Below are 16725 nucleotides of genomic sequence, written 5' to 3'. Positions count from 1 at the left end.
TAAAAGCTGACATTGGTAAAATAGAAGCCATATCTTCCCAAATTCACCTTACCAAGTATATGATTAGAATAAAGCTTTTCTTGGGAAAATCCTCCCTTTCCCACTCTACTCCTACCATCTCTGCTTTAGTAACACAGTTCATCAAAAGGAAGCACTTTTTTGTTATTAATAATTCTCCCTCACTCCTCTTCAATTCTCAGCCAAGCAAAACATCTCAAACTCAGATGGCCCTGGGAATGAGGGTACTCTGCTAATATTCCAGAGACAGTAATTTCTCCAGACATGATGATCCAATAGCATTTTTCTCAGAAATTATTTTAACTAAGGAAGTTTACTGTTTTACAAAATAACATCGGTCACATCACTTCATTTGTATTCTCTCATATAGGTCCAAGTTTGCCAACCTTCTCAACTACGGCATTTGACAAATCTTCAGTAAAACAACTAGTCCCCTCCAAGTTTAAGAGGTACTGAAGACAAGTAACCCTGTTCTGACACTGTACTCAGTTACAATGCTTTAGCTGTAAGTAACAGAAAACCCAATCAGGAATTTTATTCTCTCATATAAGAAGTTAGGTGGCAGGGAAGTTTCAGAGTTGATTCATTCAGTGGTGCAAATTCATCAAAGATCAAATTCTTCCATCTTTCTCCTCTGGCATCCTTAGGATGTTGGCAATCATTATCTCATAGTATCCTCACAATAAGCCTGTGCGTTTCATTAATGCTGCTGCCTGATGGTTGCCTGGTATGAGGAAAACAATTTTCTCACAAGTACTTTGGAAGGCAATTTAAAAATACCTACAGAGTTTTTTTTAATGTGCATATCCTGTGATCTAGCAATTCCACTTCTAAGAATTCATCTCAGGAAATGTTAAGTGGACAAAAACAGGCATAAAAATGTCAATTACAATTTTTTTTTAACAGCAAAAAATAAGAAGCAGCCTAAAATACCTATCAATAGGATGTGACTACTTAAATTGAGACTCATATATTAGAATACATCACAGCTGTTTAACATGGAACTAGGTACAAGTTTTGTTGGTAACAGTGAAGCTGCAAAGAACATGTGTACATAGATGAAGATACCCATGACACTACAAAGGCAACAGGGAATTCCTGGTGGTCCACTGGTTAGGACTTGGTACTTTCACTGCCAAGGGCCCATGTTCAATACCTGGTCGGAGAACTAAGAGCCCACAAGCTGTGTGGCAAGCCCCTAACCCCCTCCCCAAAAGGCTACAAAAGCAATAACAGATAAACTGGACTGCATCAAAATTTGGAACTGTGTATTAAAAGACAATCAACAGAGTGAAAAGGCAGCAAATATTTGCAAATCACTTAAGAATACGTAAAGAACTAGTACAAATGAACAACAACAAAATAACCTATTTAAAAATGGGAAGAGCACTTTATTTAAGACATTTCTCCAAAGAAGACATACAAATGACCAATAAAGACATGAAAAGACACTCAACAACACTAATTATTATGGAAATGAAAACCAAAGCCACAACCTCACAACCACCATTAGGATGACTGCTCTCAAAAGCAAGTTTTGTTCCTCCAAGAAGAATCCACAAGGTTGCGCAAGTGTAGCAGAAGCATCAGCCCTTTTGCAATTTGCCCTCCGAGGAGCTGGTACAGCTGTGCAGGCCCCAGCAACTGCTGAGCCAGGCCTGGCGAGGAAGCGGCACTCCCTGCTACAGCACCTATGTAAGGCCGAGGAGGAGGCACCACCCAAGGAGAAGCCTGAGGTGGCAAAGACACCTGCAGGACACGCCATCCCACCTAAGACGGGCAGCATGGTGGGCATCTACAAGGGCAAGACCTTCACACAGTCACCTACACAGCCAGGTCAGCATCAGGACCACTCCTCTGGCTTCATCCCCTTCAAGTGGCCTGCCTGGCCGAAAACGTCACAGACTTCTCTATTAAAAAAGTTGTTTTACCAAGGAAGTGAAGAAATTGAATCCTCTGTGCACTACTTACGAGAAAGTAAAATGGTGAAGATGCTGTGGAAAATAGTTTGATGGTTCCTCAAAAAAAATTGTAAGCATATGCTCAGAAGAACTGAAAGTGGAGTCTCAAAGATGCACAGCAGCATAATTTACAAAAGTAAAAGAGTGGAAGCAACCCAAATGCCTACTGCCAGTTAAACGTATAAGCAAAATATGGTATACATACACGCAATACCATTCATCCTTAGAAAGGAAGGAAATCCTGACACATTCTACACGCTCTATTTATATGAGGTACCTAATCGAACTCAGAAACAGAAAGGATGATGGTCACTAGGGGCTCAGGGGAGGGAGGGGTGACAAGTTATTGTTTAATGGGTCCAGTTTTGATTTTTGTAAGATAAAAAAGTTCCAAATATTGACTGTGTAACAATGTGAATATACTTAACATTACTGAGCTGTACACTTTAAAATGGTTAAGATAGCAAATATTATATGTGTATATTTTACCAAAGTTAAAATTTTTAATTAAAAGAAATTTTAAAGTACAAATACCAAAATGAGAAACCAAGCTATACATATTAAAAAAGAGCTCAGAAGGCATCCAACTCCTAACCGTGGTTTTTCATGGAGAACATTGATGGGGAAAGGGGGGATTTGTTCTCTGCTCTACATCTTTCCGTGTAGTCTGAAGTTTTAAAAATTTCACTGGATGTGTTTTTTTCCTATGTGGTTATGATTAGTTCTAATAGGAATAATAAATTAAGGAATAATTAATAAGGACAAAGATCCTGGATCAACCAATAACAGGAGATGGTGCTATTAGGCAAATGCCTGTTGTTATTTCCTGGGCAGTAATGCCTTAGTCTAAATTAGAGACCCACTCTCTAATCCTGAAACTGACAAATGTGACTCTAGAACAGCTGGTGCCTGCATATACAGAATTCCAGTGTTTTCCAACTATTCTGACCCTTCTTTCCCCCTGCTTACTACGAACGTCAGGCCCGAATCAGCACTTACTGTCTCAGAGGCTATTGTCCTCCCATCCTTCACTTCAACAATATTATGAGTTACTGAGTGGTTAGCAAGACCCCTTCAGAAACCAACCATTTCAGAAAAATAACTGCTCAAATACCAAGAGCTGTCAAGAACAGATTCCCAGCAGCACATACGAATAACCTTAATGAAGCAGAGAGCAATGCCTATAATATAAATTCTGGTTGGAAGAAAAGATCTGCAGATTGTGGAAAAGTACCACTTAAAAAGCAAACACCACAGGCTCCAGTACAGCAGGAAAGCAAGCAGGGATCTCTAAATACAGAGCTCAATTTTAAGTTCACTGTACCTTTATTTCTCACTATCATCATTTGCTCTGTCAAAAATAGACACTTCCATGTCTTGAGCCACTCAGAATAACCCACAGCAGGAACAGCTTTGCTTACATAGGGTGGGCAGGTCAGAAAGGCAGCATGGGGAAAAGAAAAAGCAGCCAGCGGGTTTTCTTAGGGATTATGTTGCTCCAGCTTTTATCCTTCTTCTCAGCTATTTTGGTGCCAAGAAAGCTGCAGGGAGGTCTTTGCTCTGCTCTCAAAAAGCTTTTCACCAGAAAGGCTGAAGCAGTCTCAGGGCTGCAACTCCCTCTGCTGCTTGAGGTTTTCTTTGCATGCTATAGCAGGTTCAATTGAATTTCCAACTTAAGACATGTTAAAAGAGCTAAACCAGCCCTTTATTTAGAAAACATGACCAAAAAGGCACAACTTTAAATAGAGTGGGACAGCTAAAATGCCAAGTTCTAAGTTGGACTGATTTCTACGCTCACCTACAAATCTTCTCTACCTCACAAAGTGATTCTTTTACTCAGTTTAAAGAAAAGTTCTGTATCACCCTCACAGGCACTTGGAAAAACAAGAACTGGACTTTCTGGTTCTTCCTCAGCTACCCTTAGTAACACTGCCCATTATCAGAATTTAAGGCAGGTCTTATTCATCTTTCAAGATTCAACTTAAATAATACTTAGTACCTGGTATTGAGGCTATGTTTGTCAGTCTGTTTCACATATGTATTCAATTAATAGCAGATATTCAATAACCATTTAATATGGTTATTAGAATTCTAATCAGAACAACCCTGATATATTGGGGGAAGCGAGAACTAATGACATAATTTAATTAGGAAATAAGCAATTACTGGGGGAGGAACCAAAATCCTTGGAGATAAGAGTATGAGAGGTGTTTCTTCAACTAACATTCTATTATTCTGCTTAACAGTAGTTAACAGTTAACCAGTGTTTCCTGTGGGTCTTTTTCAGATTACCAATCTCACAAAGTCTCCCTCTGGTTAACTCTTAACAGAACTCCTTTTTAATTAAAACCTTCATTCTATGTCTGTATCCAAATATTCCTCACATTCTGATCTTAGTGATAAAATACACAAAGACCTCACACAGTAACTCTAACAGAGTGCTAAGCAGATACTGAGCCCTTATAATGTTCTCAACATAATGTGGCTAGAAGCCCTGGTGTCCCAGCTTCCAGAATTAGAACTGATGATGAAAACATATATTAGCACCATAATCTTTACTTTTGTGAACGCTCCCCTGCTACACCACCCAGTATCAGAAGTCACATCAGGCAGAATTCCTAGTCTTTGCCTTAAGGATCTACAAATCCCAGTTCTGTGAAAAACAGAATGTTTTTCACAGAAATGTTCAGGGCAAGTGCCATCCCTCAGAAAACTTTAAAATAAACACTAACAGCTAACGGTGACATTGTGTAAAAACTCTATAACTGGATAGAAAAAATAAGGTAAATATTTTGATAAAAACAGTCCCACAGCATTTATTGTCATCTGGTAATAACATAAGGGTGAGCAGAACAATATGAATACATGTTTTAGAACTACATCTCTAACAAAGGACACCTAAAAAAACCAACGGTATTGCCAAACAATTTCTCACTTCATCTGTCACTTCTAGTTGGAGACACTTTGGAGCAGAGTAATGTTATCTCCTTTTAGCATGATCCGACCTGCAACACAAAATTTAAAAAAAAAAAAAAAAAAGCCATTAATAGTCACTCAGAAAACTGTAACTTTTAGCTTCAGAATTTTAGGTCGTTCTTGAGTGATTCTAAAAATGCTTTCTCGTCTGTGAAATTATGTGACATGTTCCAATGTTGAAAGGCTGTGCATATCAGACCATATGCACTTTTCCAACAATCACCTAATGAAGGCAGAGAAATGTTACTTTATGAAAAGTACAGTGTCTGCAGACTAAGTGAACTATCCCAACATTTCCTAAAGCTGATTTTGCAGAAGCTGAGAAATGAATTTTTTAGGAACTGCAGCATACTATACAGAGAAGGCAATGGCAACCCACTCCAGTACTCTTGCCTGGAAAATCCCATGGATGGAGGAGCCTGGGAGGCTGCAGTCCATGGGGTTGAGAAAAGTCTGACACGACTGAGCGACTTCACTTTCACTTTCATGCATTGGAGAAGGCAATGGCAACCCACTCCGGTGTTCTTGCCTGGAGAATCCCAGGGTCAGTGGAGCCTGGTGGGCTGCCATGTATGGGGTCGCACAGAGTCAGACACGACTGAAACGACTTAGCAGCAGCATACTATAACCTCATTCTTAAGAGTTCTTAATAAGGATTTCATTCTGTGATATACAAACTTGTTTGAGTTTTACCTAACACTGTCTAAATCTGTTTGAGCAAAGGGCACTCTTCCTGAGAAATATCTATAAATATCTGCAGGAATACTGGTGTTCAATAGAACACTTTGAGAAATGTTAATCAACACCATCAGCAATTCCACAAGAAGTAATATTAACCTGTTTTACAGAGTTGATATTACCATGAGCAATCAATACTTTGCAAATAATTTATAAATAATGTCAGTAAGGTGAGCTTGCACTTCCTGATAAGACACGTTTATATTTGAAAAATCCAGGTTTTCAAAAAGCCTAGGCAGGAAGAAGCTAAGCAAAACATTATACCACTCCCAGAATCTACTTTGCACACAGCTAAGATAAGGCTCAAGAGAATCCTCAGGGACTGGAAAAAAGAGGCACTTGAAAACTACCACTTTTAAAAATACTAGTGAGCTGTCAATTGGGGCATTAAACAGTTAAAGACAAAATGCCTAAATAAACCTCAACTTAATGCAATTTTAACAGAAATTATTTAAACCTTGAGGAAGCCATAAATCCTAAAGAACATGGGTCAAGAAACTGACTTCACTATTCAAATATTTTAAAATTTCTACTATGTGGCACGCACTAAGTACACTAGGGAGCAAAACAGAGAGGACTCATGCACTAGTGGAGCATGTGGTCCAGTGGCAGACATTAACAACCCCAATAATGAACGTTTTACTACAAATTCAGCACAGCATACCCTCCCTCCATCCCCACCCCAGGCAAAACAAAACCTAACCCTCGCAGGAAGTGGTACCTGACCTGAGTCCCAAAGACACAGGGGACAGCATACACAAAAATTTATGATGAGACAAATGTGCAGATTCCAAGAATTGAAAGAAGTGTGGATGATCCTCAGAAAATGAAGTACAGAGTGATACAAAATGAGCAGAGGGAGGTAAAGCCAGATCATGAAGGACTTTGAAGGATATATTAAAGATTTTCTTATCCTATGAGCAACAGGAAGCCACCAAAGGATTTCAAGCAAAGAGATAACAAATTCAGGCCAGTGTTTTAAAAAGATGACTGGAGTCTGCAGAGCAAATTGGAGTTGCAGAGAAATTTATTAGTAAACTGAATAGAACTGGTCCCATTTACTACGGCAGGAAACACTAATATAGCTCTAAATCGTGTGTCAGGCATTGGAACTGAGTTTGATTCTGATATGCTAATTTTGAGGAGCCTTTGAGACATCCAAGTAGAAATACTGAAGAGGCTGAGAGAGGTCTAGAGCTACAAATGTACATTTGCAAGTCAACATATAAATATAACTGTTAGTGTAGTCTTGAGTACCTAGGAAATAATATTGAGTGACAGGAGGACTGAGAACCAAGACTTAAGCAACTCAAACATTTAATGGCTGGGTCCTAAAGAATGAATATATAGAAGTCTCAAAAAGGAACAACTAGTAATGAAAAGTGAAAAGCTGACTATAGTATCACAGAGCCAAATGCCATTTAGAGCTCAATAAAATGGGGACCATTAGATTAAACACCATTAGTCTTTGGTAACCTTGGTGAAAGCTCCCAACTGGAGAGACAGAAGTAGAAATGGAGTGAGATAAACAATAAGTGGCAAAAGATGATTAAGAATACACTACTCTCCCAAATAATTTCTCATATACAAACTAAATTTAAACATGAAATGAGTTGCAATTCATTCAATTCTGCAAGTGAATAAAAATTTCTATAATTCTTTGAGGCCATCTATATTCTTACCCAGTTGTTTTCTTGACTTTGTTTTAGAATGAATCTCTTCTGCGTCATCTAATACGAGGTTCATATACTCATCAAAACCCTAGAAAAATAAGTCAATTGACTGTCATCTTCATGTAAAATCATATCCAAACCGTTCTAAATTAATATGGCAATATATAAAAACACCAAATTCAGAAATTCATCTCTCCACTGATCTTCCAGCTGAAACACCACATCTCAAGCCTCTCCTTCCTTTTTTTTTTTTGGGAGGGGGAGTGCCCCACACAGCTTGCAGGATCTTAGTTCCCCAACCAGGAATTGAACCCAGGCCACAGTATTGAAAGCCTGGTATCGTAACTACTTTGCCACTAGGAAACTCCCTAAGTCTCTTTTTAAATAACGACAAAAGAGGGAATGTACTTCAAATTACTTCTGGAACTTTGGGGACTTTAGACTTCATTAACTATGCCAAAAAGTCATCATTCACATCTTTTATAACCTACTCAGTACACTGTGCGTACATATATTAATTTTCCCATGTTCCCACAAATACACTATCACTACCAACCACCGAGCTTGTTTTTTCAACTAACAAACAGGGGAAGGGGAGATTACCGACGGAATCTACTACACTGTCTCAAAGAAATACCAGACTCTTAGTATAACACTTCCACCCATATTTTCTTTCTTTAAAACATTATTTAAATTACTCTGCTACCTTGGACATCCAGTTCTATTCAGGTATCACTAACCAAGAATTCTCATCTTTCTCCCTCCTCATTTTATTTATGATCCCTCCTTTAAAGACTAATATCATTGTTTAAATATTTTATAAAATTAATTTTCCCTCTCTTTTGTGAATTACCTAATCCCTATTAAGTAGAACAATGAGACAAGGACAGTGAGTCCTGAAGGACTTTTCGTGGGTTGGGTCTTTGATTTTTTTGTATATTGCTCTGTTGGCCATCTTTTAGGAAATTTTTTTCTTTGAACAACATGCTCTGAGGTAAAATATCATGACTTACAATGATACAGCCCTCTATCCGCATATTCACTTGCTCATAAAGCCACACCTGAATCCGCGATCTCTGAAATAATCAGAAAAACAGAAATGTTAAGAACTAAGTGAACAAAATCCAACCACTTTGGTCAAACAGACAAATACGGCTCCTAAAAAACTTTGACAAATAAAAGCCAAGACAAGTTACTTACCATGAAACATTCTCACTTAATAAATGCTACACTGGAACTAATAATATTCCTGTGTTTTTGAGACTCAATCATATTTCTTTTGCTTATAGTCTCTGTACATTTAGAGTGAAAATGTGACAAGATAGCAAAAGGGGCTTCTTTCTTATCTACCAGAGCAAACTCCAGCTGCAAGACAGTCTTCTCTAGCGTCTCAGTTTTCCACGTCTCACACCTAATAACCAGGAACGCGTAAGTTGTGTCCGACTCTTTGCAATCCCATGGGCTGTAGCCTGCCTCCTCTATCCAAGGGATGGAGCCTCCAAGCAAGAACACTGGAGTGCGTTGCCATGCCCTCCTCCAGGGGATCATCCTGACCCAGGGACGGAACCCGAATCTCTTCTCATCTCCTGCGCTGGCAGGCAGGTTCTTTACTACTAGTGCCACCTGGGAAGCCCTAATAACCAGGAGTGAGACCCTCAACTCCTGTGATTAAAAATTACAACGGCTTGAAATTAATGCTTTTCTATTAAGTTGTCACATACTAAAATTTGTCAGAACCACAGGAAACACATTTTCCTTCAGGGATAAATACTCTGCTCTGCCAGATCAAATTTTGAGTTGATAAAAATCCGTCCAAAGGAAAGGGAGTGAAAGGGTTTAGTGAAAGGGTTCACTAAATCCTCTGAACCTATCCCTCCAATCTTCCTTTTCCAGTGTCTTTTCTATCGATAAGTGTGTCTCCACCTCCCAAAGTGCTCAGCACACCACCTTATGACCTAGTAAAAGCTGACAGAAATTTTCTTCCAGTGTCTCATCCTGAGGTGCCATGGAAAGGTTCCAATGTTCTTGCCATAATCCCAAGGAAAGTACCAATACCCAAGTGCCGCTATCATGTCAGCCAGTAATTACTTTTCGAAATTAGTAATTTTGGTCTTGCAAAGTAGTAACAACACAGTTCTTTGCATGCTTGGAGTTGGCATGGCTGTGTTAGGGGCTCAGTCATGACCAACTCTTTGAGACCCCATGGACTGTAGCTCTCCAGGCTCTTCTATCCATGGAATTCTCCAGGTAAGGATGCTGGAGTGGGTTGCCATTCAGGGGATCTTCCCCACCCAGGAATCCAAGCTGGGTCTCCTGCATTGCTGGAAGATTCTTTCCCGTCTGAGCCACCAGGGAAGCTCATGGCATGGCTACATACCATTTTGTCACATTAGAGCTTTCCTGGCACTCCTTCTCCTCAAGTGCCCTCCCAATCTCCAGTTTCATTTTTTGGCTCTAGAACAATGATCAGACAGGATGATACAAACAGCCAAATAAATTCACCTTTAACTTAAAAATAACAAAACAGACAACAACTTACATTTTGCAAGTATCTGAAGATGAGATTCTGCAGCAGGAGTTAAGGAAAAAAAAAAAAAAAAAACCACACGCAAAGCATAGACTCTGCTTCCTGGAACTCGTTAAATCTACCCGCATCTCATTTTTCTGAACGCGAACTCTGTGCCTAGGCAAAGAAAGTGCCCAACTAGGTACCCACTGTTGCTGTTCAGTCGCTAGGTCCTGTCCCACTCTTGTGACCCCATGGACTGTAGCCCCCCAGGTTCCTCTGTCCATGGGACTTTCCAGGCAAGAAGTCTTGGGTGGGCTGCCACTTCCTTCTCCATGGGATCTTCCCCACTCTGGGATCAAAAATCCCGTCTCCCGCATCGGCAGAAGGATTCTGAGCCACCTGGTAAGTCCAAACACCCATTAGGACATCACTAAATACTATAAAGGAATAGCTCCCACTCTCATCTTCCTGGAGTTTCTTCCGCGCCGAGGTCTCCCTCCCGGTGGAAAGCAGTAACACCCGCTTTCAGTCAGTATATAATTAAAATCGTCTTCCCCGCTCACCCCACCACTACCGCATTCTCCAACGCAGGGTCTGCCCGAGCCTACCTCCCGCCCATAACTGGTTCTTCAACTCCCCGCGCTTTCTCCTAGCCTCGGACGCCCCAGGGGCTCATGGGATAAGCGGCCGCACTCCGCTCCCTCGGGCCTACCCCGTCTCCTCCTTCGCCCCTCATTTCCCGGCCCAAAGCTCCTACTGCTCAAGCATCGAGCAGGATACGATGGGCTGCACCATCACCTTCTGCACCTTCTGGCCCTGGCCCCGGTACGCCATGCTGGAAGCTCACAAGCACCACAGTGCTCCACACTCTCTCTCAGAAAGCAACTTCCGGAACAACGAGCCGGAAGCGGAAGTGCGTGGTGCTCAGGCGGCGACGTGGGCGGTTCCTGGGAAATACCTCTCTAGCCACAGGAGTCGGTTATTTCGGTGCTCCAGAGCATCCCGGGGAGGCCGCACGGCGGCGACTCCGTTTCGGAAGGCGGGTTGGTCCTGCAGCGCCACCTGGAGGGAGGTTGGAGGGGGAGCGCGGCTTCGATTGTGCGGCGACCGCGGCTGCCCATCGCGACTTCGCTTTTGAGTCGGTTTTATGAGCCGGATCGTTCCCCCGCGTTCAGATCAGATCAGATCAGTCGCTCAGTCGTGTCCGACTCTTTGCGACCCCATGAATCGCAGCACGCCAGGCCTCCCTGTCCATCACCAACTCCCGGAGTTCACGCAGACTCACGTCCATCGAGTCAGTGATGCCATCCAGCCATCTCATCCTCTGTCGTCCCCTTCTCCTCCTGCCCCCAATCCCTCCCAGCATCAGATTCTTTTCCAATGAGTCAACTCTTCGCATGAGGTGGCCAAAGTACTGGAATTTCAGCTTTAGCATCATTCCTTCCAAAGAAATCCCAGGGCTGATCTCCTTCAGAATGGACTGGTTGGATCTCCTTGCAGTCCAAGGGACTCTCAAGAGTCTTCTCCAACACCACAGTTCAAAAGCATCAATTCTTCGGTGCTCAGCCTTCTTCACAGTCCAACTCTCACATCCATACATGATCACAGGAAAAACCATAGCCTTGACTAGACGAAACTTTGTTGGCAAAGTAATGTCTCTGCTTTTGAATATGCTATCTAGGTTGGTCATAACTTTCCTTCCAAGGAGTAAGCATCTTTTAATTTCATGGCTGCAGTCACCATCTGTAGTGATTTTGGAGCCCAGAAAAATAAAGTCTGACACTGTTTCCCCGTCTATTTCCCATGAAGTGGTGGGACTGGATGTCATGATCTTCGTTTTCTGAATGTTGAGCTTTAAGCCAACTTTTTCACTCTCCACTTTCTCTTTCATCAAGAGGCTTTTGAGTTCCTCTTCACTTTCTGCCATAAGGGTGGTGTCATCTGCATATCTGAGGTTATTGATATTTCTCCCGGCAATCTTGATTCCAGCTTGTGTTTCTTCCAGTCTAGCGTTTCTCATGATATACTCTGCATATAAGTTAAATAAACAGGGTGACAATATACAGCCTTGACGAACTCCTTTTCCTATTTGGAACCAGTCTGTTGTTCCATGTCCAGTTTTAACTGTTGCTTCCTGACCTGCATACAAATTTCTCAAGAGGCAGATCAGGTGGTCTGGTATTCCCATCTCTTTCAGAATTTTCCACAGTTTATTGTGATCCACACAGTCAAAGGCTTTGGCATAGTCAATAAAGCAGAAATAGATGTTCTTCTGGAACTCTCTTGCTTTTTCCATGATCCCCGGATGTTGGCAATTTGATGTCTGGTTCCTCTGCCTTTTCTAAAACCAGCTTGAACATCAGGAAGTTCACGGTTCACATGTTGCTGAAGCCTGGCTTGGAGAATTTTGAGCATTACTTTACTAGCGTGTGAGGTGAGTGGAATTGTGCGGTAGTTTGGGCATTCTTTGGCATTGCCTTTATTTGGGATTGGAATGAAAACTGACCTTTTCCAGTCCTGTGGCCACTGCTGAGTTTTCCAAATTTGCTGGCATATTGAGTGCAGCACTTTCACAGCATCATCTTTCAGGATTTGGAATAGCTCAACTGGAATTCCATCTCCTCCACTAGCTTTGTTTGTAGTGATGTTTTCTAAGGCCCACTTGACTTCACATTCCAGGATGTCTGGTTCTAGGTCAGTGATCACACCATCGTGATTATCTGGGTCGTGAAGATCCTTTTTGTACAGTTCTTCTGTGTATTCTTGCCATCTCTTTTTAATATCTTCTGCTTCTGTTAGGTCCATACCATTTCTGTCCTTTATTGAGCTCATCTTTGCATGAAATATTCCTTTGGTATCTCTGATTTTCTTGAAGAGATCCCTAGTCTTTCCCATTCTGTTGTGTCCTCTATTTCTTTGCATTGATCGCTGAAGAAGGCTTTCTTATCTCTTCTTGCTATTCTTTGGAACTCTGCATTCAGATGTTTATATCTTTCCTTTTCTGCTTTGATTTTCGCTTCTCTTCTTTTCACAGCTATTTGTAAGGCCTCCCCAGACAGCCATTTTGCTTTTTTGCGTTACCTCCTCTGAAATGGTGTGCTTCAGAGGTTTTTCTAATGCTTGCTCCTCTGGGATTTAGGCTTAACAGCTGCGTCATGGGGGACAGGGTAGGGCCGCCAAGAAGCCCAAACTCAGGGCTCCCGCAGCTGACACTTTGGGCCACAGACGATGTGATTTCAAAGCCGGGTGCTGTGGTTACTCCAGTAACTGATTCCACTCTCATCAGCTTTTTGGAGAGCTATTTGTTAGGTGGCAGCGGAGGATCAATGTTGAATGAAAACCCTAAAACCTGATTTCTAGGCTCAAGTCCTGCACGTTTATAGTGTGTGACCAAGAATGTTACTCACCCTTGCCCTGTCTTGGCTTAAGTTATTAACAAAATGGAGATAAAAATGTTCCTTCCTCATGGCGTTAAAGATCCAATGAAGAAGTAGTGTAGGTGTGTACACATTAAGGTCTCAGCCTTCCAACTTATCCTTTCCTGGGTAACACAACTGGAGGGGAGGGGTCGGACTTGGGCTGTGGGCTGGCAGAAATTTCCTTTAACTGGAATATCCATTTTATAGATGAGGAAACTGAAACTCAGAGTTGAAGGGACTCGTCCAAGGGGACACCACTTAGACACCACTTAGACACACTTCTGCAAGTAGCAGAATCGTAACTTGTTTAACTGAGATTGTTACCAAACCAAACTTGGGTCTGCTCCGAGGAGGAGCAGTAAAGCCAAGCTGTTGACACTGGTTCGTGGTGAAGGACAGCCAGGGGAACAGGCAGCTCGCTGTCAACAGACCCAAACTCCCCGGTGACTTTTACGAGAGGATCTTTAAAGACAAAGTAAGGGAGAAGGTTGAGGCTACATGGTCAGCTCATGCACAGTTCTCTCACTGGGTGGTTAGGTAACCAGCTGAGGTCACAGGGGTCAGTATTAAAATCTTCAGGCCCCAGCCAGTCTGAAGGCTATGTGTTCATGGTCACGAGGTAGTTAGCAGTTTTAGTACCTGCAAAACAACTCAAAGATATGGCTCAGGATATTATCTATAGCCCTTGACTCTGTTTCATGGCTAAACTATCATTATTTTGTCTTGTTTGACTGTTTTCCTTTGTTTCTGCATTTTCTCACTTCTCTAATTAAATTTACTCTTAGACACTCAGGGAAGGCCTAGGAGGTTAAAGCTTTTCTATAAATAAGAGGAAAAGGATACAAAGGGGTCTGTCACCTGGAAGGCCCCACAGAGTCCTGGCTCAGTTTTAAGATCTTCTGTTTAAAGAGGATAATAGTAATAACAACCTCATAAAAATGTGAGATCAAAGGACATGAAAGTCATTTTTTAAAAGGACCTAGAAAACATGTGGAAAAGTTGAGATTTGCTGAATTTGAAGACAGTGTGAATAGAACACACCAGTATACCTGTCTGATCTCAGATGCAGAAATGCTTAGCTACTTGTTTTTACATTTTCCTATTTCTGAAGGCACGATTCCTAACTTTTAAGGATTGATCCTTACAACCAGTCAGTTGACTCATATAACCCATGAGAAGAGATTTACTTTTTCTCAGTGATTTTGCCATTTTCCATTTAAATCTTTGATCCATTTAGAATTTATACCAGTATATCCTAGAACTGATACAACTTTAAAGTTTCTAGGTGGCTATCCACTTGTCCATCACTATTACAAACAAAATAAAATAACCCTTTGTTCCTCATTCAATTTTAAATGCCACATTTACAGTATATCAAGTGTGTGTGTGTAGGTATGTGTTTTTATGTATAGAGTTTATATTTTGTTCAGTTGATCTTAGTGTCTATTTAGACTAGTATCATTGTTATTTTTATTTGGCAGGACAAAAAGTTCATAGAATTTTTCCAGTTATTTTTGTTTTTCCTTAAAACTTTAGAATAAACTTACCTAATTTTAAAAAGTCCTGTTGGTATTTTTACTGTGATTATATAAAACCCAGAACAACTTAGAATTAATTTTTTTAAATCTAAGTACACGGTGGCTATTTGTTCAAATTTTGAGTCTTTGAGAAATTTTTAGTTTTGTTTCCCTGGAATCTGCCTGCAATGCAGGAGATTCAGATTCAATCCCTGGGTGGGGAAGATTCCCTGGAGAAGGAAATGGCAACCCACTCCAGTATTCTTGCCTGGAAAGTCCCATGGACAGAGGCGCTAGTGGGCTAGTCCATGGGGTTGCAGAGAGTTGGATACGACTGAGTACACAGGCATTAGTTTTCTTTGGTTTTAATTTCTTTGTAGTTCATCTAGTTTAATCATAGATAGTTCATCTCTCTTGTTCTGAAAATTTGTATTTTACTCATTTGTATGCTCTAATTGGTTTTGAAAAGAAAAGTAATACATTCAATTATATAAAAATTATATAGTTTTCCATGAATAAAAAGCTATCAAAATAAGCAAAATGAGAAGATCTGGGAAAAGTATGTTTATACTACATCAAACAAATGGGTAATTTTACTAATACATAAAAAAAAATTACTGTGTAAGAAATGTTACGAAGGTTAATGGCTTAAAACAGCCTTTTAAAAAAAAAAATTGTGACCTTAGTGGGTCAAGAGTTTGAATAGGGCTCAGCTGGGTGATTTTTCTGCTTCAGAAGGTGTATCTAAGGATTTGGCATGTGTATTTGGAAGACTGGCCCCACCTGAATCAGCCTCCATGTCTATGTAGCCTTGGGGCCTCACCACATGATCTCTCTGGCCGTGAGGTATGCTTTATTATATGGGGGCTCAAGGCTCCGAGAAGCCAAGACTGAAGCTAACGGTACCCTGAAAGGCCAGGTTGAGAACTAATATAATGTTCACCCCCAGGCCAGATTCAAGGGCTGGAAAAACAGAGTCCATCTTTCTCTCTTTTTTTTTGGCTGTGCCAGTCTTAGCTGTGGCATGCAGGATCTAGTTCCCTGACCAGGGATTGAACCCAGGCCCCCTGCATTGGCAGCTGGGAGTCTTGGCCACTGGACCACCAGGGAAGTCCCTAAAGCCCACTTTAAAGAAGTGCACTAAAGAATTTGCAGCCATTTCTCATCTGATACAAAGACCCAAAATAAAAATGGGCAATTTTAGCAAAGGAAATACAAATTTCTTCAAACATAGGAAAAGAGGTTCAACTTCACTCATTAGAAAAGAAATGCAAACTAAACTACCAAGAAGTCGTTTTCCCTGACTAGGCTGGCCAAGATCAAAAAGTGGTGGCAATATAAATTATTAAGCTCCATTTCTAGATATTTAATCATAAAATAAACTTACATATGTGATATAATCATTGCAGCATTGTTTAAAATACCAAGATGGGAAACAACCTAAATGTCTATCAATAGGAATTAGCTCAATTATTGCATGTTCATAGAATGTAATACTATGTATGCAATTATAGTAAAAATTGAAGATCTTTGTGTCCTCATATGAAAAGATATCTAATATACAGTAAGATAAAAAGTAAGCTATGATGTATCTGAGGTTTACTTCAAAATAATTTAGCAGAGCCAGCAAAGCTGGATCTCAGATGGGGCAAGCCTAAGGAGCAAAATTTAAGTCATCTCACTTGCATGCGCAAGCACAACTCTGAGAGTGAGCGCTCCCTTAAATTATGCCCACTCTGCTCACCTAACTCTAGCCCTAGTCCTGGGGGCCAGAACAGGGGGTGGATAGCTGGTATGGGTATAGGTGAAACAGGATTTGTCATCAATTGGTAATTCATAATTTAAGCCTGTTCATGATATAATAAAAAGCAAGATGATATGTTTTATATATAATATTAGAGAGAAATATATTTG

General features: G+C 40.8%; 1 protein-coding gene across 1 annotated transcript; it reads right to left on the bottom strand.

Annotated features, from left to right (window-relative positions):
* Nucleotides 1-4767: 4767 nt before the first annotated feature.
* On the bottom strand, nt 4768-10788 carry SNRPE (small nuclear ribonucleoprotein polypeptide E). The gene is made up of 5 exons (XM_027564190.1): nt 10656-10788; nt 9906-9932; nt 8380-8442; nt 7376-7454; nt 4768-4984 (listed from the first exon to the last, which is right to left on the bottom strand). Exons 1-5 carry the CDS (start codon nt 10707-10709, stop codon nt 4929-4931), a joined length of 279 nt encoding a protein of 92 aa, XP_027419991.1. The 5' UTR covers nt 10710-10788; the 3' UTR covers nt 4768-4928.
* Between the last annotated feature and the right edge of the window lie 5937 nt (nt 10789-16725).

The sequence above is a fragment of the Bos indicus x Bos taurus genome, chromosome 16 (assembly GCF_003369695.1).
Source record: "Bos indicus x Bos taurus breed Angus x Brahman F1 hybrid chromosome 16, Bos_hybrid_MaternalHap_v2.0, whole genome shotgun sequence".
Lineage (NCBI taxonomy): Eukaryota > Metazoa > Chordata > Mammalia > Artiodactyla > Bovidae > Bos > Bos indicus x Bos taurus.
Note: the sequence above shows the minus strand (reverse complement) of the source record. Positions and strands in the feature narration are given on the sequence as shown.